The 22,151-nt window shown below is 43.9% G+C and overlaps 1 protein-coding gene across 2 annotated transcripts; it reads right to left on the bottom strand.

Moving 5' to 3' along the window:
- Nucleotides 1-1,660: 1,660 nt before the first annotated feature.
- On the bottom strand, nt 1,661-21,314 carry LOC135522231 (soluble guanylate cyclase gcy-31-like). 2 transcript variants are annotated; one of them, XM_064948308.1, is made up of 17 exons: nt 21,046-21,314; nt 20,209-20,385; nt 19,771-19,903; nt 19,477-19,651; nt 19,256-19,347; nt 18,586-18,843; nt 15,097-15,293; nt 14,319-14,443; nt 13,884-14,004; nt 10,233-10,362; nt 7,038-7,184; nt 6,566-6,712; nt 6,179-6,335; nt 5,333-5,442; nt 3,248-3,337; nt 2,882-3,000; nt 1,661-2,648 (listed from the first exon to the last, which is right to left on the bottom strand). In XM_064948308.1, the coding sequence occupies exons 2-17, from the start codon at nt 20,334-20,336 to the stop codon at nt 2,246-2,248; spliced, it is 2,532 nt and encodes an 843-aa protein (XP_064804380.1). In that variant the 5' UTR covers nt 20,337-20,385; nt 21,046-21,314; the 3' UTR covers nt 1,661-2,245. The 2 variants fall into 2 exon arrangements, with proteins under 2 accessions (XP_064804380.1, XP_064804381.1); XM_064948309.1 differs by having other exon boundaries at nt 14,319-14,441; nt 15,146-15,293.
- Nucleotides 21,315-22,151: the final 837 nt, after the last annotated feature.

Here is a 22,151-nt window from a genome sequence, read left to right as displayed (position 1 = left end):
ACTGAAAAACACCAAAAGAAAGATACCCAGGGTGCCTGCTCATCTGCGTAAACATGCCTTAGGCATGCTGCAAGGAGGCATGAGGACTGCAGATGTGGCCAGGGCAATAAATTGCAATGTCTGTACTGTGAGACGCCTAAGACAGCGCTACAGGGAGACAGGACGGACAGCTGATTGTCCTCGCAGTGGCAGATCACGTGTAACAACACCTGCACAGGATCGGTACATCCGAACATCACTCCTACGGGACAGTACAGGATGGCAACAACAACTGCCCGAGTTACACCAGGAACGCACAATCCCTCCATCAGTGCTCAGACTGTCCGCTGAGAGAGGCTGGGCTGAGGGCTTGTAGGCCTGTTGTAAGGCAGGTCCTCACCAGACATCACCGGCAACAATGTCGCCTATGGGCACAAACCAACTGTCGCTGGACAAGACATTGCTGGCAAAAAGTGCTCTTCACTGTGTCTCACCAGGGGTGATGGTCAGATTTGTGTCTATTGTCGAAGGAATGAGCGTTACACTGAGGCCTGTACTCTGGAGCAGGATCGATTTGGAGGTGGAGGGTCCGTCATGGTCTGGGGCGGTGTGTCACAGCATCATCGAACTGAGCATGTTGTCATTGCAGGCAATCTCAACGCTGTGCGTTACAGGGAAGACATCCTCCCCCCTGATGTGGTACCCTTCCTGCTGTCTCATGCTGACATGACCCTCCAGCATGACAATGCCACCAGCCATACTGCCTGTTCTTTGCGTGATTTCCTGCAAGACAGGAATGTCAGTGTTCTGCCATGGCCAGCGAAGAGCCCGGATCAATCCTGTTGAGCATGTCTGGGACCTGTTGGATCGGAGGGTGAGAGTGAGGCCCATTCCCCCCAGAAATGTCCAGAAACTTGCAGGTGTCTTAGTGGAAGAGTGGGGTAACATATCACAGCAACATCTGGCAAATCTGGTGCAGTCCATGAGGAGGAGATGCACTGCACTACTTAGTATCTGGTGTGGCCACCAGCTGCATTGACTGTTACTTTTGTTCAGGGACACATTCTTCCATTTCTGTTAGTCACATATCTGTGGAACTTCGTTCAGTTTATGTCTCAGTTGTTGAATCTTGTTATGTTCATAAAAATTATTTACACGTTAAGTTTGCTGAAAATAAATGCAGTTGACAGTGAGAGGACGTCTCTTTTTGCTGAGTTTATATATTTTTGAATCCATTTCAAATTCAGGCTACCACTACAAAATGTGGAATAAGTCAAGGGGTATGAATACTTTCTGAAGGCACTGTACATTTTCTTTGAGCACAGCTTATGTATAATTTGTTACCTCCTTAGTTTAAAGATCAAGGACATTGGGCCTCCCACTTTAGTGAAGAAATTCTTAATCTAGAATAAGATTATGAAATAATTGTCATGATGGGATTTCTATATGGACATTAATTGAGCTCAGTGTAGGCCTAAAGTCTTTGTCCACTTTACTGTCTTTTCATTCCACATTTTGGACATTTAGTATTTTCTGACTGGTGCTTACCTGTTCTCTGAGCACACACAATCTCAGCTGTCTCAGCTGTCCCTCTGACATTGTGAGCGAATCACAATTTTTTTGTGTGTGTTTATTGTCAAGCAAAACATTTAAAGATATCAACAAGGAAATGAACACGTGACGTGTTTGTCTGTACAGTTTTTATGGACAATGAAGTGCTAACATACAGTAAACGTGCAACAAATTACAAATACAAAATAGAAAAGTAAAGCACTTACAGCATTAGGAAAAGCACTATTATATAAATGATTATTAAAGTCAATATTATTCCATCATTAAATACAGTATCAGAACTGTAATTTGTGTCAGACTTCTCAGAACTAGTTTATGCAAATAAAATACAACCATCTCTTGACATCTCATCTTACTCTGTACACAATAAATGGATTAATACATTACACTAGGTGTGGGCTGCCCTGAATATTGCTGTGGGGACCCTCAGGTCCTGCCTAAGAAAAAACATAGGATAGACACCAGGGCATCATACAATATATCGAACATGAAGGCTGGCCCATGATCTGAGAGGTCTTGAACTCTGGCCTGGTCCATCTCACTGTAGGGAAAAACTAAAAGGGACATGACTAACCAGCGAAACTATGTTGAATTTTCTAATTGGTTGAGGTTCAAGGTTAGGGTCAGTTTCAGGTTTGCCTTCACAGGATTGTCAATAAGATGCAGGCCAGTCACGTTATTTTAACCTCTCCTCTCACAGTAGGCAGCAGGAAGTGCTGCGCATGGGAAGGTGGGCGGGCAGCTTGGTGTGCTGCCTGAAGCTGTTCTTCTTGTTGTTGAGCACTGGGGCGGCGGAGGCCGGGGGAGCAGTGGGGGTCTCCTGGGCAGCAGCAGGAAGAACTGCACTCTCCTGCACTACATTGACCTGCTGGGGAGGAGCTTCAGGCTTGGCCATGCCCCCTTTGTTGTTGTTCTTAGTGTTCTTTTTTACTTTCTTCTCCTGGGGCTCGGTGGGGTCTGTGGGGTCCTCGGGGGCACCCTCTAGTGAAGGTAAGGGCTCTGCAGGCAGCTCTGTGGGGGTGGGCTTGCCCTCTGCCTGCTCCTCGTTGGGAATGTTCAGGTTGGAGGTGGAGCGCTTGGTGTTGGTGCAGGTGGACCTGTGTGTTGGAATGTATAAAGAAAATGACCACATACAGTATGTACAAAAGCAAAGCAAATTAGTAGCAGGTGTGTTTTTCTTATGCAAGCCCTTCGCTCCACAAACAGGCTGATGTTGGAACCTTACTAACTATACAGAAGTGCAGTTCAATGAACAGTTCACAGTCATATGATATAGGGCATCTTGCAGTACAGAAGAGATTGGTGTTGCCTCCTCCCCTGCTCCACTTACCCATTGGAGCTCCTGTCCTCTGAGTCCTTCTGTTCACTGCTGTAGCGGAGCTCTGCTGGAGTCTTAAATGACAGGTCCTTCTTCCCCTTCAGCCAATATGTCTTCATGTAGCCTTTACCCTGTGAATGGACAGAATTTAGGCAGAAATAGTACCATGTTCATGGTCCTTATGTTCAATACCTGTCAACTCAGCCAATGGATGGGCCGCAAATGACAATTTCAGGACTTTTGAACTTTGATAAAACTCCTGAAGAGATCAAAATATATTTTAATAGAAAGATTTAAAAAATGGATTTAGTATGGTTCATTTTTGTCTGTTTGGCAGGTGGAGCATCACATTGCCATGATGGAACATCGTACACATACCTTCACAAAAATCTTTCCCCTCTCCTCAATTATGTAGGGCTCATGTTCCAAGTGGTCTTTGGTGGTCTGGCTTATGTGGATCTGCATGCCCTGTACAGGCAGACACACAGAGGTTGATGGCTGACAACTATTCAGCTCACTTAATGTCGCATTAATCTACTTGCGGCCTACTTACGAAATAAATTATTTGCTATACAGTGCTAAATGATTGCGTCTATTGGGTAAATCCATTTGAATTCAATCACTTTTTGACAGCACTCCTTTTCATTTGAACAAATCCTTCCATAAAATTGTGTCCATTGTAGAAGTGCTCAGAATGTGACCTATGGACCTGAATGCCTAAACTTTCAAGAGATAAAGTTGCTCAAAGTTGACCTATTTTGCATACCCCACCATACCATGAGACATCCATGTCTTCATCACTGGAAAATATAAACGGTTGATAATTGGTATAATTTAAAAGCTTACAAACAGGGTTGTCAAACCATTTGATCATTTTCTTTTTTTTAAGTATGTAATTTCCTTTAACCTTAAACGTCAATGATCAAAAAATGTGTAACCTCAGATTTTTACAAATATTCACATACATTGTAGCTCAGACCCTATTTGACATCATCAGAGGTTTTTGTGTTGTGACCAATGTTCCCTCTAAGCTGTGCGTGGACACGCAGATCCCCGGGACTGCCACACAGAAGAAATATCAGCCTGCGCAGAGTTTTCCCCATTAGTTAACACTATCAACATTTCCCTTTACTGCGGGAATTGTGATTGAATCAACACAATATTCCACATTCAAGGCAATATACCGAAACAAAACTAAGTATGCAAGAGATTTTGTTGTAGGCAGAACACATCGGAGTAGGTTTCTATTGCAATGACAGGCACAACTCAGGCCCTTACTCTACACAGACCAGTGTGCCATAACCAATCAGAGCTGCAGTTGGCCGATATGCAAATAGACCATTGCTATATATGGATCTGTGCCATTCACTTTGAACTGGACTGTTTTTACAGCATGAGCGGTCATGAGTAGATGTGCTTGTTTTGAGATCAAAGCAAGAGCTACATGTAGCAATGTGTGTACATTTGTTCATATCCTTTGCTAGTTAGTAAGTTATTAGCCCAATTATAGATAATTTGTAGTCAGCAATGGGGGAGTGATTGCTTCCTACAAGAGCACAAAACGTGTGCATTTCAAGACATCTTTGAAAAGCGAGTCAGGTAAAGACATTTTTTTAATGTCTTAAAGGGGCAGTGTTGTATTTTGAGACGGGCTTGAATAAGCTAAGTAGTCAATATGCAGAGGGTAGCATAACTTGTCTGACTCTGTAATGATGGTATGGGAATAATTTTGGGTTTTATTTTGTAAAGTGGTTTCTTGCTTCAAACAACACATACTTTTCAGTCACCTCCTTGTCTGAAGGACAAGTTGATAAACTGGTTAATGTCAAGCCCTGCATGTTTTTTTCAAAAGTCTCATGGAATGTAGACCTACTTTGAACACCACACATTGGCTCCTACTGTAGGCTCAATGATAGAACAGCTATTTCAATGTAAACATTTTCGGTAGAGCATGGCGCTTGCAACGCCAAGCGTCGTGGGTTCGATTCCCGGTAGGGCCACCCATATGTAAAAGTAGTGGCCCCAGCCGGCTTGTAAGTCGCTTTGGACAAAAGCGTCTGCTAAATGGGATATATATATATATATATGGGATGCATTTTCTCTGTTTTTGATGGTAGGCCACTCTGGTAGGCCTACATTATGATCAAATAGCCACAGTAGCCTACTTGACCACTGTCAAAACTAACTTAAACCGGATACAGCATCAATGTTCACAGTAAATGCACGCCGGAAGTCACAACCAACCTGAAATTTGCTCAGTGCCTACATTCTTTTGAGGGAACATTGGTTGTGACCGCCATTGGTTGAGACACAACATGCTCTTGAATACAGAGTGGGTGTCAATCAAAGAAATAGAACATGTATGGAACCTTTTGTTTAAATATAAAGGAATGCTGTCAAAAAGTAATTGATTTCAAATGGATTTACCCTATAGTGAGGTTATGTTCTAATGTCAGCACTCACCACCCCATTGCTCTCCATGCGGGAAGCAGTGTTGACGGTGTCTCCAAACAGACAGTAGCGAGGCATCTTCAGCCCCACCACCCCAGCCACCACCATCCCTGAGTGGATCCCTGAAGGGAAACAACACACAATGAAGTTAAACTGCTTTACTGAACCTGGATCAGTGGCTCTAGATTCAGGGTGCCTTAAGGAGTATAAATCTGGCAGCATTAACTGAGGAGCACAGTCAGGGATGGCTAGACAATATCAAGTCTTTGACTTCCTTTTGACCGGATTATAAAGACACACCGTACAGTACAGTATGTGTATGCTTTATGTCTGTCATATGCAGGGTTGGGTAGGTTACTATATAAATGTAATCCGTTACAGTTACATGACCAAAATTGTAATCAGTAATGTAACTTTTGGATTACCCAAACTCAGTAACGTAATCTGGTTACTTTTGAATTACTTTCCCCCAAAGAGGCATTAAAGGAAGACAAAAAGGATCCATCAAACATAGTGGTCTCTGACTTGTGGTCAGACTCGCTCAGGTGGAACAACTTGCGGCTTTTTTTCAATGCTGAATTGAATGTCATTGAGAAAACAGAAAGGTGTCATAATGTATTTTGTCCCGCAATCGTCCTTTATGAATTTAAAAGTAACCCAAGAAGTAATCATCTAGTTTTTCAAATATATCTGTAATCGGAATACAATATTTTTGCTAGTAACGCATTACAGGTACAGTTTGTTTGTAATCAGATAACATGTAGTAATTATATTTCTATGGTAAGGCCCACTCCTGTCTACACTGTCTGTACCATAGAAATAGAGTGACTAGATTGTATTTCAATGGTCTCTGCTCACCGACTCTGATCTGGATATTGTCTCCAGTGGAGGGGTCTTTGAGGTGGTCGATGGAGCTCAGCATGTCCAGGGCCATGTCACATATGTGGTGGGCATGGAAGGTTGTCTTATTGGGCACGCCTGCCACCACCATGTAGGCATCTCGGATGGTCTCCACCTGAATCCAGGGGAATTAGAGTCAAGTTGTATGTTTAGAAGCATTACTGTATAAATGATATCCTACCAATGAAACAAACTAAATATTCCACTCTGTAAAACATTGCTACAGCCACTCAATGCATGATAATAGAGTCTGTGTTCTCCTTTTTGGTCCAGTCGACCTTGGTTGAGTATTCAGGCATATTGTTCCCACAGAGGCCCTTGTTTTGTATTGTCCTAGTCATTCACCTTGTAGACGTTGTGCTTCTCGCTGAGCGTGTCGAAGACGATGTAGATCTCGTTGAGCATGTCCACCACCTGCATGGGCGTGATGTGGATGCAGATCTCGTTGAACTTCACCACGTCGCTGAATAGGATGGTCACGTCCGGGAACACCTGGGAAACGGAAAGGAAATACCAGCACACTTAAATGCTTGACATTTTACTGTGGTGTTTCCTCTGGCTTGACAGAACTGAGGTGGCTCAGTAGATTCCAATTGAGCCTTATTGTCATTGAATGTTTTGAGCCAACATGGAGGATAGTTTCCTCTACAAATTCTATGGCTGTGTCTGAAATGGCACCTTATTGCCTATATAGTGCATTACTTTTGGCCAGAGCCTGGGCCTTATATAGTGCAATATATAGGGAATGGGGTGCCATTTTGGATGCACCCTGTATATCTGTATATGTATCTGTAAATTTATGGCTGTGGGTTAGTACCTGGCATGTCTCCAGGGCCGTGATACCCTTCCTGAGCCGGTCAGCCACAGCTTTGGGGATCATGGCGTAGAGGAGGGAGTCTCCTCTCTTCTTCTCCTCGTCCAGCTTCTTGATGATCTCCTGGAGCTGGGCATACTTCTGCTGCTCCTGGAGTGGGAGGAGCCACCAGAGAGAGAGAGCTGTCAGTCAACTCTCCCCTTACCCATCTGTCTATCGCCTCCTTTGAATTCCATGCTGTCACAGTTACCAGCCCTTTCAAGCTTAACATCATTATCATTTATCGCCCTCCAGGTTCCCTCGGAGAGTTCATCAATGAGCTTGATGCCTTGATAAGCTCCTTTCCTGAGGACGGCTCACCTCTCACAGTCCTGGGCGACTTTAACCTCCCCACGTCTACCTTTGACTCATTCCTCTCTGCCTCCTTCTTTCCACTCCTCTCCTCTTTTGACCTCACCCTCTCACCTTCCCCCCCTACTCACAAGGCAGGCAATACGCTCGACCTCATCTTTACTAGATGCTGTTCTTCCACTAACCTCATTGCAACTCCCCTCCAAGTCTCCGACCACTACCTTGTATCCTTTTCCCTCTCGCTCTCATCCACCACTTCCCACACTGCCCCTACTCGGATGGTATCGCGCCGTCCCAACCTTCGCTCTATCTCCCCCGCTACTCTCTCCTCTTCCATTCTATCATCTCTTCCCTCTGCTCAAACCTTCTCCAACCTATCTCCTGATTCTGCCTCCTCAACCCTCCTCTCTTCCCTTTCTGCATCCTTTGACTCTCTATGTCCCCTATCCTCCAGGCCGGCTCGGTCCTCCCCTCCCGCTCCGTGGCTCGACGACTCATTGCGAGCTCACAGAACAGGGCTCCGGGCAGCCGAGCGGAAATGGAGGAAAACTCGCCTCCCTGCGGACCTGGCATCCTTTCACTCCCTCCTCTCTACATTTTCCTCCTCTGTCTCTGCTGCTAAAGCCACTTTCTACCACTCTACATTCCAAGCATCTGCCTCTAACCCTAGGAAGCTCTTTGCCACCTTCTCCTCCCTCCTGAATCCTCCCCCCCTCTCTGCAGATGACTTCGTCAACCATTTTGAAAAGAAGGTCGACGACATCCGATCCTCGTTTGCTAAGTCAAACGACACCGCTGGTTCTGCTCACACTGCCCTACCCTGTGCTCTGACCTCTTTCTCCCCTCTCTCTCCAGATGAAATCTCGCTTCTTGTGACGGCCGGCCGCCCATCAACCTGCCCGCTTGACCCTATCCCCTCCTCTCTTCTCCAGACCATTTCCGGAGACCTTCTCCCTTACCTCACCTCGCTCATCAACTCATCCCTGACCGCTGGCTACGTCCCTTCCGTCTTCAAGAGAGCGAGAGTTGCACCCCTTCTGAAAAAACCTACACTCGATCCCTCCGATGTCAACAACTACAGACCAGTATCCCTTCTTTCTTTTCTCTCCAAAACTCTTGAACGTGCCGTCCTTGGCCAGCTCTCCCGCTATCTCTCTCAGAATGACCTTCTTGATCCAAATCAGTCAGGTTTCAAGACTAGTCATTCAACTGAGACTGCTCTTCTCTGTATCACGGAGGCGCTCCGCACTGCTAAAGCTAACTCTCTCTCCTCTGCTCTCATCCTTCTAGACCTATCGGCTGCCTTCGATACTGTGAACCATCAGATCCTCCTCTCCACCCTCTCCGAGTTGGGCATCTCCGGCGCGGCCCACGCTTGGATTGCGTCCTACCTGACAGGTCGCTCCTACCAGGTGGCGTGGCGAGAATCTGTCTCCTCGCCACGCGCTCTCACCATTGGTGTCCCCCAGGGCTCTGTTCTAGGCCCTCTCCTATTCTCGCTATACACCAAGTCACTTGGCTCTGTCATAACCTCACATGGTCTCTCCTATCATTGCTATGCAGACGACACACAATTAATCTTCTCCTTTCCCCCTTCTGATGACCAGGTGGTGAATCGCATCTCTGCATGTCTGGCAGACATATCAGTGTGGATGACGGATCACCACCTCAAGCTGAACCTCGGCAAGACGGAGCTGCTCTTCCTCCCGGGGAAGGACTGCCCGTTCCATGATCTCGCCATCACGGTTGACAACTCCATTGTGTCCTCCTCCCAGAGCGCTAAGAACCTTGGCGTGATCCTGGACAACACCCTGTCGTTCTCAACTAACATCAAGACGGTGGCCCGTTCCTGTAGGTTCATGCTCTACAACATCCGCAGAGTACGACCCTGCCTCACACAGGAAGCAGCGCAGGTCCTAATCCAGGCACTTGTCATCTCCCGTCTGGATTACTGCAACTCGCTGTTGGCTGGGCTCCCTGCCTGTGCCATTAAACCCCTACAACTCATCCAGAACGCCGCAGCCCGTCTGGTGTTCAACCTTCCCAAGTTCTCTCACGTCACCCCGCTCCTCCGCTCTCTCCACTGGCTTCCAGTTGAAGCTCGCATCCGCTACAAGACCATGGTGCTTGCCTACGGAGCTGTGAGGGGAACGGCACCGCAGTACCTCCAGGCTCTGATCAGGCCCTACACCCAAACAAGGGCACTGCGTTCATCCACCTCTGGCCTGCTTGCCTCCCTACCACTGAGGAAGTACAGTTCCCGCTCAGCCCAGTCAAAACTGTTCGCTGCTCTGGCCCCCCAATGGTGGAACAAACTCCCTCACGACGCCAGGACAGCGGAGTCAATCACCACCTTCCGGAGACACCTGAAACCCCACCTCTTTATGGAATACCTAGGATAGGATAAAGTAATCCTTCTCACCCCCCCTTAAATGATTTAGATGCACTATTGTAAAGTGGCTGTTCCACTGGCTGTCATAAGGTGGATTCACCAATTTGTAAGTCGCTCTGGATAAGAGCGTCTGCCAAATGACTTAAATGTAAATGTAACTAACCCCTCATTCTTCTTCAAATCCAGCCCCGCCCTTGAGATGGTCTTCGCCTCTCCCTTTCAGTGTGAACTATACACTACATATGTCTTTATTTGTAACTTTGAAAATTAAGCTGCCTATGAGCAGGACTGTGTGTGGGTATAGTAGTATGTCTTGCATTCTTAGATGAGGACAACTTGGCCCAGTTAGTAGAGGAGTTATCTGATAATGTTAACAATGTACCAAAGTACGGTTGTGTGCTATTGGTGAATATGGTATGGTGGTATGTGGTATATATGAAATGTGTATGACTTACCTGGTCAAGAGCCAGCTGAAGTTCAGCCGACTGCTGTGTTCCAGCTAAGATGAGCTCTCGGCTGGAGTCGTGTAGGTTCAGATCGTTCACATAGACGCCCATTTTAATCATGTCCTCCACTGTCTCTATACTGGAAGAGGAATGAGAGAGACAGCAAGGATGGGGTGAGTGGCAGAAAGGGAGATAAGAATGGATTGGAAAGGTAGAAGGAAGCGGATAAACGCAACATGCAACAATTTCAACGATTTCAGCGATTTTACTGAGTTACAGTTCATAAGCCCACCCAATTGGAAGCCAGGCCCAGCCAATCAGAATGAGTTTTTCCCCACAAAAAAGGCTTTATTACAGACAGAAATACTCCTCAGCTTTATCAGCTGTCTGGGTGGCTGGTCTCAGATGATCCCGCAGGTGAAGAAACCGGATGTGGAGCTCCTGGGCTGGCGTGGTTACACGTGGTTGTGAGGCCGATTGGATGTACTGACAAATTCTCTAAAATTACTTTGGAGGTGGCTTATGGTAGAGAAATTAACATTCAATTCTCTGGCAACAGCTCTGGTGGATATTTCTGCAGTCATCACGTCAATTGCAAGCTCGCTCAAAACTTAAGACATTTGTGCCATTGTGTTGTGTGACAAAACGGCACATTTTAGAGTGGCCTTTTATTGTTCCCAGCAGAAGGTGCACCTGTGTAATGATCATGCTGTTTAATCAGCTTCTTGATATACCAGACCTGTCAGGTGGATGGATTACCTTGGCAAAGGAGAAATACTCACTAACAGGGATGTAAACAAATTTCTGCACAGAATTGGAGAGAAATAAGCTTTTTGTGCGTACAGAACATTTCTGGGATCTTTTATTTCAGCTCATGAAACATCGGACCAAATATATATTATACATACTGAACATATTTATAGGCTTATAGTAATATTATAAATATAGCATATCATTGTTTCTATTATTTTCATATGCTAATAAACACAGACACACCATAAGGTAAGGAATATCTAAAGTAAATGTTATCTAAGGAAAAAGACAACTTCCCTTACGTTCAGTCTCATTATGAACATTTATGGTTTGTCTTATTAGAATCGTAAAACATTGATTTATTGAAATCTTTCAAGTCTGCTCCCGCTCCCCCACGCCGGTGCTTGAGGTCTCCAGGCTGCTTATCATTACGCATAGCTGTCACAATCATTACTCGTATCAGCGCTTCATTGGACTCACCTGGATTCATCACGTTATTAATTACCTCCCCTATATCTGTCACTTCCTCAGTTTCTTTCCCGAGTCAGCATTAATGTCATTATGGTTCCCTTGTCCAGACGTCGTCCGTGTTTTGTTTCATGTCGGTTATTTATTAAATATTCAGTCCCTGTACTTGCTTCTCATCTCCCAGTGTCTGTCCTTACAGAAGGCTGACAACACAATTTGAAGCATCAGGGAGTTCTTTGTTTTTGTTGGTGACGTCGGATCTGGGTGCAGCGTTTGTCCTTACAGAAATCATGTTTTGGGTTTTCTATTATGGTAATCATGGGTATTTGAAAGCAATCGAATCAAACTTTATTTGTCACATGCGCCGAATATAACAGTGAAATGCTTACAGTGAAATACTTACTTACAAGCCCTTAACCAACAATGCAGTTTAAGAAAGAGTTAAGAAAATATTTATCAAATAAACTAAAGTATAGAATAATAAAAAGTAACACAATAAAGAAACTATAATGAGGTACCGGTATGCAGGGGTTCCGGGTTAGTTGAGGTAATTTGTGCATGTAGGTAGGGGTAAAGTAAAGGGGGGGGATCCATGTAAATAGTCAGAGTGGCCATTTGATTAATTGTTCAGCAGTCTTATGGCTTGGGGTAGAAGCTGTTAAGGAGCCTTTAGGTCCTATGCTTGCCACTCCGGCACCGCTTGCCGTGCGGTAGCGAATTACTTGACACTCTGTGACTTGGGTGACTGGAGTCTTATACAATTTTTTGGACTTTCCTCTGACACCTCCTAGTATAGAGGTCCTGGATGGCAGGAAGCTTTGCCCCGGTTATGTACTGGGCTGTACGCACTACCCTCTGTAGCACCTTAAGGTCAGATGCCGAGCAGTTGCCATACCAGGCGGTGAAGCAACCAGTCAGGATGCTCTCGATGGTGCAGCTGTAGAACTTTTTGAGGATCTGGGGACCCATGCCACAACTCCTGAGGGGAAAAGGTGTTGTCGTGCCCTCTTCACTACAGTCTTCGTGTGTTTGGAACATGATAGTTTGTTGGTGATGTGGACACCAAGGAACTTGAAACTCTCGACCCGCTCCACTACAGCCACATCGATTTTAATGGGGGCCTGTTCGGCCCACCTTTTCCTGTAGTTCACAATCAGCTCCTTTGTCTTCCTCACATTGAGGGTCTAGGGTATCCGGGAATGATGCTGTTGATGTGAGCCATGACGAGCCTTTCAAAGCACTTCATAGCTACCGACGTGAGTGCTACGGGGAGGTAATCATTTAGGCAGGTTACCTTCGCTTCCTTGGGCACAGGGACTATTGTGGTCTGCTTGAAACACGTAAGTATTACAGACTCTGTCAGGGAGAGGTTGAAAATGTCAGTGAATACAGTTGACAGTTGGTCCTGGCATGCTTTGAGAGTACACGTCCTGGCAATCTGCCTGGCCCTGCGGCTTTGTGAATGTTGACCTGTTTAAAGGGTCTTGCTCACATCGGCTATGGAGAGTGTTATCACACAGTCGTCCGGTACGCTGGTGCTCTATGCATGCTTCAGTGTTGATTTGCCTCAAAGCGAGCATAACAGGCATTTAGTTTGTCTGGTAGGCTTGTGTCACTGGGCAGCTCATGGCTGGGTTTCCCTTTGTAGTCTGTAATAGTTTTCAAGCCCTGCCACATCCGACGAGCGTCAGAGCCAGTGTAGTAGGATTCAATCTTAATCCTGTATTGACACTTTGCCTGTTTGATGGTTCGTCTGAGAGCATAGCGGGATTTCATATAACTGTCCGGATTTGTGTCCCCCTCCTTGAAAGCGGTAACTCTAGTCTTTAGCTTGATGTGGATGTTGCCTGTAATCCATGGCTTCTGCTTGGGATATGTATGTACGGTCACTGTGGGGACGACGTCGTCAATGCACTTATCTTATTGATGAAGCCGATGACTGAGGTGGTATACTCCTCAATGCCATTGGATGAATCCCGGAACATATTCCAGTCTGTGCTAGCAAAACAGTCCTGTAGCGTAGCATCCGTGTCATCTGACCACTTCCGTATTAAGCGAGTCACTGGTACTTCCTGCTTTAGTTTTTGCTTGCAAGCATGAACCAAGAGGATAGAATTATGGTCAGATTTGCCAAATGGAGCCTTACCTGAGCACACCCCCTTGTTTCCCTTCCCTATACCTAATTTGTGGTTTGGTGTTATGGCTCAGGTAGGCCTGGATGGACTACAGTCGATGAAATTAACTTTGTTTGTAAAATACCGTTTTGTTTGTTTTTATACTATCGAAGCTTTGGATTCTCCTTTTTTGGTTGCTTTGTAAGCACGTCTGACCGTGGCATCACATAGCTGTAGCCTCAAGGCAAGTTTTGAAATGGATTACGTATTGCCTTCATAGTCAGATAATGACTAGGTACTGTAAGGATGTTGTGGGTGGTCTTACATGGGCGTACTGAGGAAGATGAGCGAGTCCCACTGGGGGACGTACTTCATTTGACCCTTCAGGTGGAGGGGCTTCTTGGGAGGTTCCCTCATATCCTCGAAGATGGTTTCACTGCACTTCCCTGGGGATGACGAAGAGAAGGGTGGCGTCATCCACAGACAGAACTTGGAAACATTGGTTTGAAATTTAGGATTGTCACCAACAATTCCAAGACCATTTACACTCTAGTTATTCAAAATGGTATAGTTAATACTTCATTCAAAATAGACAGAGCAATCACTGACTGTTTTGATTCTGGCCTTGAGGTGGATTTCTGTACCCCTTTCAAATTTAGGAGAACAAAACAATGTAGCATGTAAGCTTATTTTGGTGAGCTGGACAGGTGGGAAGATAGATAAAAAGAAGTGTGGAGGGCTAGGAAGAAGGGGTTCTCACCGGTGACAGTCTGGAAGGCGAGCAGCTCGATGTCCTCTCCCCCTGAGTTGGCTGAGCTGTTGTACTGAGTCAGAGCACTGCTGAACTCCTGATCCCCTTTCATCTCCTCCACAGACTTCACATCTAATGGGCCAGAGGAAAGGAGGGAATGAATGACTGAGTTAGGGAGGGAGAATGGGTGGCTGAGTGAGTGACATTTGTTTTATGCATTTCACTCATGCTTATAACAGCACTGACAGAGATTATTTATTGTTACACATAATGGAAGACTTTCAAAGCCCAGTGCAGTCAAAAATGAGATTTTCCTGTGTTTTATATATATTTCCACACTATGAGGTTGGAATAATACTGTGAAATTATGAAAATTATTATAATACCATTTTAGTGTAAGAGCTGTTTGAAAGGACTGCTTGAAATGTCAGCCTTTTTGGTGGGATGGAGTTTTGGTATGCCTGTTGACATCACCAGGCAGTAAGTTAAGTGAATAGACCAATAAGAAAGAGAGTTCCAAACCTCTCTGCAAATAACAGCTAGTTTCCCTCCCCACTACCGGACAGTCCTAGCAAAATTATTGTTTAAGAAATTGCTCTTTACTAAGAAGCTATTTGTCTTTCTTTTTGATAATTTTAGTTGAAACAATCACAGTAACTTACTTAATTGTTACCCAGAAACTATTTGATATTGAGATAAAAAAAACAGCTGCATTGGAACTTAATTAATCAAAATCACTTAAACATTAGACATGTGCTAGAGATTGTTAGGGACAAAGTACTCCCCTCTCCTGTCGGTTGACTGTGGCGACGGGCGGACCCTTGACTTCTCTGTACCTCTCTCTTCCTCTCTCTTGGGTTTCTCGTTCTCCTCTTTTCCCTCATCTTCCTTTTCCTTGCTCAGTTTAGGGACATTCACCTTCTGCTTGCTCTCCACCACAGCTTTGGACAGTAGCTCAAACACATTGTTAAGGTGGGTGTAGATCTGAGGGGAAGCATGGAAACAGATGACTTCAGTCAAATCCAGGGCCCGTATTCACAAAGCGTCTCAGAGTAGAAATGCTGATCTAGGGTCAGGTCCACACTGTCCATGTAACCTTATTTATTGTGATTATGAAGGCAATGTTGATCCTATATCAGCACTCTTACTCCGAGATTCTTTATTCTGAGACTGGCCCTGATACATGCGGACATGGTGATGCTTAAATGTCCCGCACTGGTATCCTATTTCCCAAGTAAAAATAGCCTTTGAATGACAAAAACATCACCCATAATATTTGTACACTGTTAAAATGCTCAGAATTGAAGAAATGTTACCTTTTCTCTCATTTCTAACTATCAGGAAGTCTGACAGAACAGGTTGAGTGGGCAGGGAGCTTATATTCATGAGCTCGCCTTGACTGACAGCTCTTTGAAACACCCTTGTGGTCAGTTGTAACAAGGTAAACAATGGGCCACATGTCATTGATGACCAGGTAAACAATGGGCCACATATCATTCCTAGCCTAAATTGTAGGCTCAACCTATTTTCTCTGCAAAATACTATCATGGTCAACAGAACTGTTGGATATCAGACAAACAGAAGTAATACACAATTGCATTTCTATTGTTTTAGAACTAATTACAGAATACAGCTCACGGATACACTTCTTCACAAGAATAGTAAAGCCTGAGTGATCTTAGAAGCTTACACATAAGAGAATATACAAGCATACAATAAGTGTACTGGACAATTTATTGGTGCCTCTGCATTAAATCAAATAACATTTTTTGGTCACATACACATATTTAGCAGATGTTATTGTGGGTGTAGTGAAATGCTTGCATTATAAATAACAATATGTTCAGAATTGTATGTATTGATCAGACATTTATTTGATCATTTACAATAGGACAGCATAGCCCAAAATATTGATCAACATGAACACTCATGAGAAATAATGGTGAGAAATAAATGTGAGACATCATTTGACATAAAATAAATAATTAGAGCCATAGGCCTAATATAGGCACCCAGACACCCTAGTGTCCAGGAACCCATTGATTCATACAATTTGTAACACTCATCTCCCATCCAAATGCTAAAAAAAACATGATATTACATTTTGTTAATTTCTATCATGTAAAAGTTAATTACTTAGGCTTTAGGTAATGCAACCAACCACAGAGATTGATGGGGAGGGGAGGGGGACCCATGTACCCCGCTACAATCAAGCAGACTTCAGTCACCCCCAAGAAGCGGGACACTATGGCCTCCTCCTTGTCAGAACTCTCACATTGGGCAAACAGGGGTCCTGGGATGGACAGCTCACACAGCTTCCCCACATACTGTAAACATGCTGGATCAAGCGTGACGTTGTTGAAGAGGAGATCCAGGAATCTGTCTACATCGCCGGTAATGTTTTTGAAATGTTTTTTATTTACTGTTCCTAGTTATGATGCTATCGATTCGTTGATGTAGTGATCTATTGATTTTACAATGTGTTTTCTGGTGTTTTTGAAGTACTCAATTGGAAATATGCAATATTTGGTTGTGCACTTTTTTTGTGAAATGTTTCAATGTTTGTATCTTGTATTTTTGTGTGCCTGAAATGCTTAATTGGTGCAGACTTTAAATGAACAGTAGTACTTAATTCGTTTTTTGGTGTATCTGGACTTACACTATTTATATTTGTGTACATTTTTACTTCACTACATTCTTAAAGAAAAGAATGAACTTTTTACTCCATACATTTTCCCCTGACACCCAAAAGTTGTTTTTACATTTTGAATGCTTATAAGGACAGGAAAATGGTCCAATTCACAAACTTATCAAGAGAACATCCCCGGTCATCTCTACTGCCTCTGATCTGGCGGACTCACTAAACACAAATGCTTTGTTTGAAAATTATGTCTGAAGTGTTGGAGTGTCCCGAGCTATCAGTAAATAAAATCTCAAGAAAACTGTGCCGTTTGGTTTGCTTAATAAGTCATTTGAAATGATTCATACTTTTACTTTTGATACTTAAATATTTTAACAATTATACTTACTTTTGATACTTAAGTATATTTATAACAAAATACTTTTAGACGTTTAGTCAAGTAGTATTTTACTGGGTGACTTTCACTTTTACTTGAGTAATTTTCTATTAACATATCTTTACTTTTACTCAAGTATGACAATTGGGTACTTTTTCCACCACTGGAAATTAATAAATGGCTTACAGTATGTTGGGTCTGTCTTCACATGTTTCACAGCATATCCCCCCCCTTCTTTGCCTTTGAAAAGCAGATTTTGTATCACAGCATTCCTGCTGTGGTGGTTGCCTGGGAAGCTGTGCAGACAAAATAGATGTTGAATCTTCTAAAATGTCTATCATTACAGCTTGAAGATAGTGAAAAGACCAAAAGGAGATGAAAAGTGAAAATCATAATGACACTCAGCACTTTCAAGACCCACTGTTCCACTGTGAATGATGGTAGTGAATCCGTCTTTAGGATTAGCTTCCTGGCAAGACCAATCGAATATTCTCCCCAATTGATAAAGCAACTTTGCTCAAAATGTGCACTGCACACCCGTGACATAAATGGAATTTTCGGTGAAGCTTGTCCACCCAAAATAAAAATGAGACAATGCTGTCGGATGTCTTCTTTCTTCAGAAAATAGTGTAACATTAAATTTACACTATGGCATCCAGTCACAATGAGTTTTTTTCCGGCATGCTGGTAAGTAGCTTGTTGGCTACCAGTATATTTAAAAAAATATATTATTTGGTTGTACGTTCTGCTTGAGCTAGCTACTAGTAGCTTGCCTACGGTTTATAAACAAAGCCAAAGCAAGGCGTAGGAACACATGCAATTATGGTTTTAAGGCGGTACATATTTAAATACTTTAAGATGATACGACGCTATCGTTGGTGTATTACATTTCCGGCTTTATGTGACGTTGGATAAAGCAGGAAGTAAATCCTTGGTAATGCCTGACTGAATCCAAGCTTTGACAAGGGGGAGGGGACCAGTAACTTTATGATCGAACATGATCAATGTGCCAGCTACAGACATACTTCATACTTGGGTTACCCTACTTTGAACTGATTTCATCCAAACATAATCCAATGTGATGAAAAACATGATTGTCAATGTTTGGGACCATTAAAGGGGGTTGTTGAATGTTACAAAATTACCCAAATATCCACTAAAAAACTCTCTGGATTGACAACAATAGCCTAGGTAAGTGGAAAAACCACAGCAAATGTAACAGAACCCTCATCCCACTCTCTCTCCCTTCCTGTACTCACGTTGTCCCAGCTGAACTCCAGCATGGGCCGCACCAGGGTGAACTCTTCGTTGACCTTCTTGCCCTGCAGGTCGGAGAATACCTCCTTTAGGCCGTCCCCAATGCGGTACATGGTCATGTCCCGGCGGAAGATCACACTAAAGGGGAACATGTCGAAAAAGATGCCCCTCTTCATGGGTAGTTTCTCGTACCCTGGAGCCGTCTTCTGCTGGGGCATGCGGTGCTTGAAGGCAGCGTTGTCAAAGTTCATCTTGTAGATCTGTGGCAAAGAGACATCACGGCAACGCAGTTGTGAGGATCTTAAGGTTGTGCGTATCATGACAATGGGGCCTGAAACTAAAGTTGTTTGACAATGGGGCAAACAGTAGCACTTGGAAAGTGGCGGCAGGGTAGCCTTGTGGTTAGAGCGTTGGACTAGTAATCGAAAGGTTGCAAGTTCGAATCCCCGAGCCGACAAGGTACAATTCTTGCGTTCTGCCCCTGAATAGGCAGTTAACCCACTGTTCCTAGGCCGTCATTGAAAATAAGAATTTGTTCTTAACTGACTTGCCTAGTAAAATAAAGGTAAAAAAAAAAACTCCTAGGTCAGAGGAGTTACTTGCTGGGGTGTACATAAAATTGTTGAAAAGAAGTAGCTTCAGATAGGCAGATGCCCACAGTACAGTACATACCACATATGTCATCTTCTCAGTCTCCTCTTTGGACAGGATCTCAACTTCAATGTCTGTATTGTAGAACTGCCTTCCCACTTGAGACAGCTGGCCTACAGTATGGGAAGGGAGAACGAGTATTTTTACAGTTTGGAGATGTGTGACATGCATCCTATGTATAGTATTACCAAATATAATATAGTGCTTTGCTATGTTTGTCCTCTGTGGTGCTCCCTACCTACCTTTGACAAACTGGGTGAAGCCCTTGCGGGTGCTGCGGTAGTGCAGGGTGAGGCTGGTCTCACACTCCTCCTCCACACAGAAGCTGGGAGGCTGCACCTTGGGGAAAGAGAAGCGGAAGTACTCGTGCAGGTTGTCCAGCTCATTGATGAAGTCACGCACATTACGCCCCAACACCTGGATGAATGGACAAGGGATAAATAATGACTTTGCACACACACACCAGTGTATTGATCATTAATTAGGGCCAATTATGCCTAGTGACACTTGAGGAGGGCCACTAGGCACTAGGTCACCTTGAGAATCCTCTCGTAGCCATAGTTTCCGATCCTCTTCACCATGTAAACCCCGAAGGCATACATGAGCTCATCATGGGTCTTCCCCAGGACCTCACCAGCTGCCTTGGCTAGCCGCAGGATCAGGTTGTCACTGCAGGGGAAGAAGGGAGACACCTAGATATGACATTTACATTGACATTTTAGTCATTTAGCAGATGCTCTTATCCAGAGCGACTTACAGTTAGTGCATTCATTGACCTGTTGTCTGTGTGTGTGTTATGTATTGATGGTCTATGTTAACTTGTTGTGCTTTTGCCAAGTCGATCAGGAAAGAGATTCAAGTGAAACCTCAAGTGACTTCCCTTCCTGGTAAAGTTAGAATATAAAGTAAATATGACGCATATGATGGGTACATAGATGTAGTTTCCCCCGACAGTTAATGGGATATGGCCGTACTTGTACATCTGATGGCGGACAAACTTGAGATGCGGTATCTCTGCCCGGGCCTCTATCAGCCTCCATACATCCTCTCCGTACGACTCGTTGATATAATCATTCACCGCTTCCAAGTACAGGCCGTACATCTTAAGGGGGTTGGGAACCTCCAGATTTCTGCCAAGTTTAACTGCTTTACTGAGGAATGGTAAGGAAAGAAGACGTGTAAAACACCTGCAGTCTGAGTCATTTTGCATATAGGATGAGCTAGATGTTAAAAACTATGAAGTCCCTCATTATTCATTGCCACAAATATTTTCCAAAATCAATAAATCATCCCTTTTGGGTCTCCTGAGAAAGATTAACATCTTGCTCTACACACAGCTCTACTCTAGTACTAGCACATGTGCAGTACTTGCACTTCACGTGTAGTATTTAACCGATGAGTAAAAAAGAGAAAATCAATATCACACCTATATCACAAATACATTTTCACATGGACACAAATCATGTGTACATATACAGACACAATGAGTTACTTTACAATCTTACCCTGAGGTTTGAGTGTCTGGTAACCTCCTCAAACACCTCCCTACCTCTGCACACTGTTACACAATACTCTTTTGTCAGTGTTGATCAGAAGACTTTTACAATAGTACAAGATTATCCTTTAAAGACTCATCTTTAAATAAGACACTACACTGCACAGTACTGCTTCTAGTCTATGGCACCTCGAACCTAAAATTGTCCGGATGTTCCACAGCATTTAGCCAGCTAACACAAATGTTTCCCCATAGTATATCAAAGGTTTTCCCAAAGAAAAAGCAGAAGAAGAGGGTGAAAATATGGGTCCCTTACCTGCAGTCCCTCAGTGGTATGTAATTCGCTGGTCCAACTGTGGGAGCGAACGCCAAAATGCTGCTCCCTGATCTGACTGGCCAAACACCTGCTCGTGACACTGGCCCTCTTCAGACACTTCTCTATCAAGTCAATGGGTGGCAGGGCCTAAAATAAGCGTGCCAAGGCATGTTTCTGGCAGGTACCACAGAAAAGGTAATAGTGGTGACTTTCTAGCTCGCTGAAGGCATAGCAGGCCAATGTGTGTGTGTGTGTGTGTGTGTACTGTGCTGTAAATCTGTGTTTGGATCTTGGTTATGAATGCCAAAAGGAAAAGTGTGTGGGCTTATTGTGGGGAATCTCTCAAGAGGGGCATGCCCCCCCCCCCCTGTGATATAAGTCTAAATGTTTTAAATAAATCAATATGCTGTTTAAGTGTACATATAGGGCTGTGGACTATGAAATATATTGTGACTAATATATATATTTAAAAAAATAAGAAGGCTCTCTAAGCCTAGGTTATGGGATGGGCAACATCTGGAGCAGCCCTTCAATGGATTTTCGGGGTTTGATTTGCTCATTAAAATTAAGAACAAAAATTGCAGTCCGGATAAAGGGAATATATTTAAAGATATAAATATATATCTATCAGGTTTTAGAAGTTAAAGTGTAACCTGTAGTCGTTTTTTAATCCAAAATAAAACATGTTTTTTCGTGTTGGAGCATTGGTTTAGCCTAGGCTACAGATGCTCGTGGAGTGCTCTATTGTAATGCTATGCTAAACGCACCCGTTATCAGAACCCGCGGGAAAATGATGTCTCATGTTGCAAGTACGGTTGGATTGAGAAAGCCCTGTGAGTGTGAACATTGTCTTGATGGTGGTAGTATGCTTGTCATTAAAACGTTTCTATAGCCCCCAGTTAATGTAAATTGGTTACGAGCAGCCCTGCTTATTGAGGCAATGGTTTTGCCAGTTCTATAAACTGAAGGGGAGGGAGAGTATATATCAGCTATGTTGTGAGCCTGTAGGGCAGGCTATAGACCTATTGTCCAAGTAGGTCAAATCCTTTTCTAAAAACCAAAACCTTTGGGATTGATAACAGGTTGGTTTGAATAACTACTACAAA

This window comes from Oncorhynchus masou, chromosome 30 (genome assembly GCF_036934945.1).
Source record: "Oncorhynchus masou masou isolate Uvic2021 chromosome 30, UVic_Omas_1.1, whole genome shotgun sequence".
Lineage (NCBI taxonomy): Eukaryota > Metazoa > Chordata > Actinopteri > Salmoniformes > Salmonidae > Oncorhynchus > Oncorhynchus masou.
The sequence above is the reverse complement of the archived record's forward strand: the minus strand, read 5'-3'. Positions and strand labels throughout refer to the sequence as shown.

Coding starts and splice junctions, on each gene's coding strand:
- LOC135522231 (XM_064948308.1), bottom strand. CDS start 20,336: ATGTACGGCCTGTACTTGGAAGCGGTGAATGATTATATCAACGAGTCG. Junction 6,713..7,037: donor CGGCCCTGGAGACATGCCAG/GTACTAACCCAC, acceptor TCCGTTTCCCAG/GTGTTCCCGGACGTGACCAT. Junction 5,443..6,178: donor CAATATCCAGATCAGAGTCG/GTGAGCAGAGAC, acceptor GTTTCCCTTCAG/GGATCCACTCAGGGATGGTG.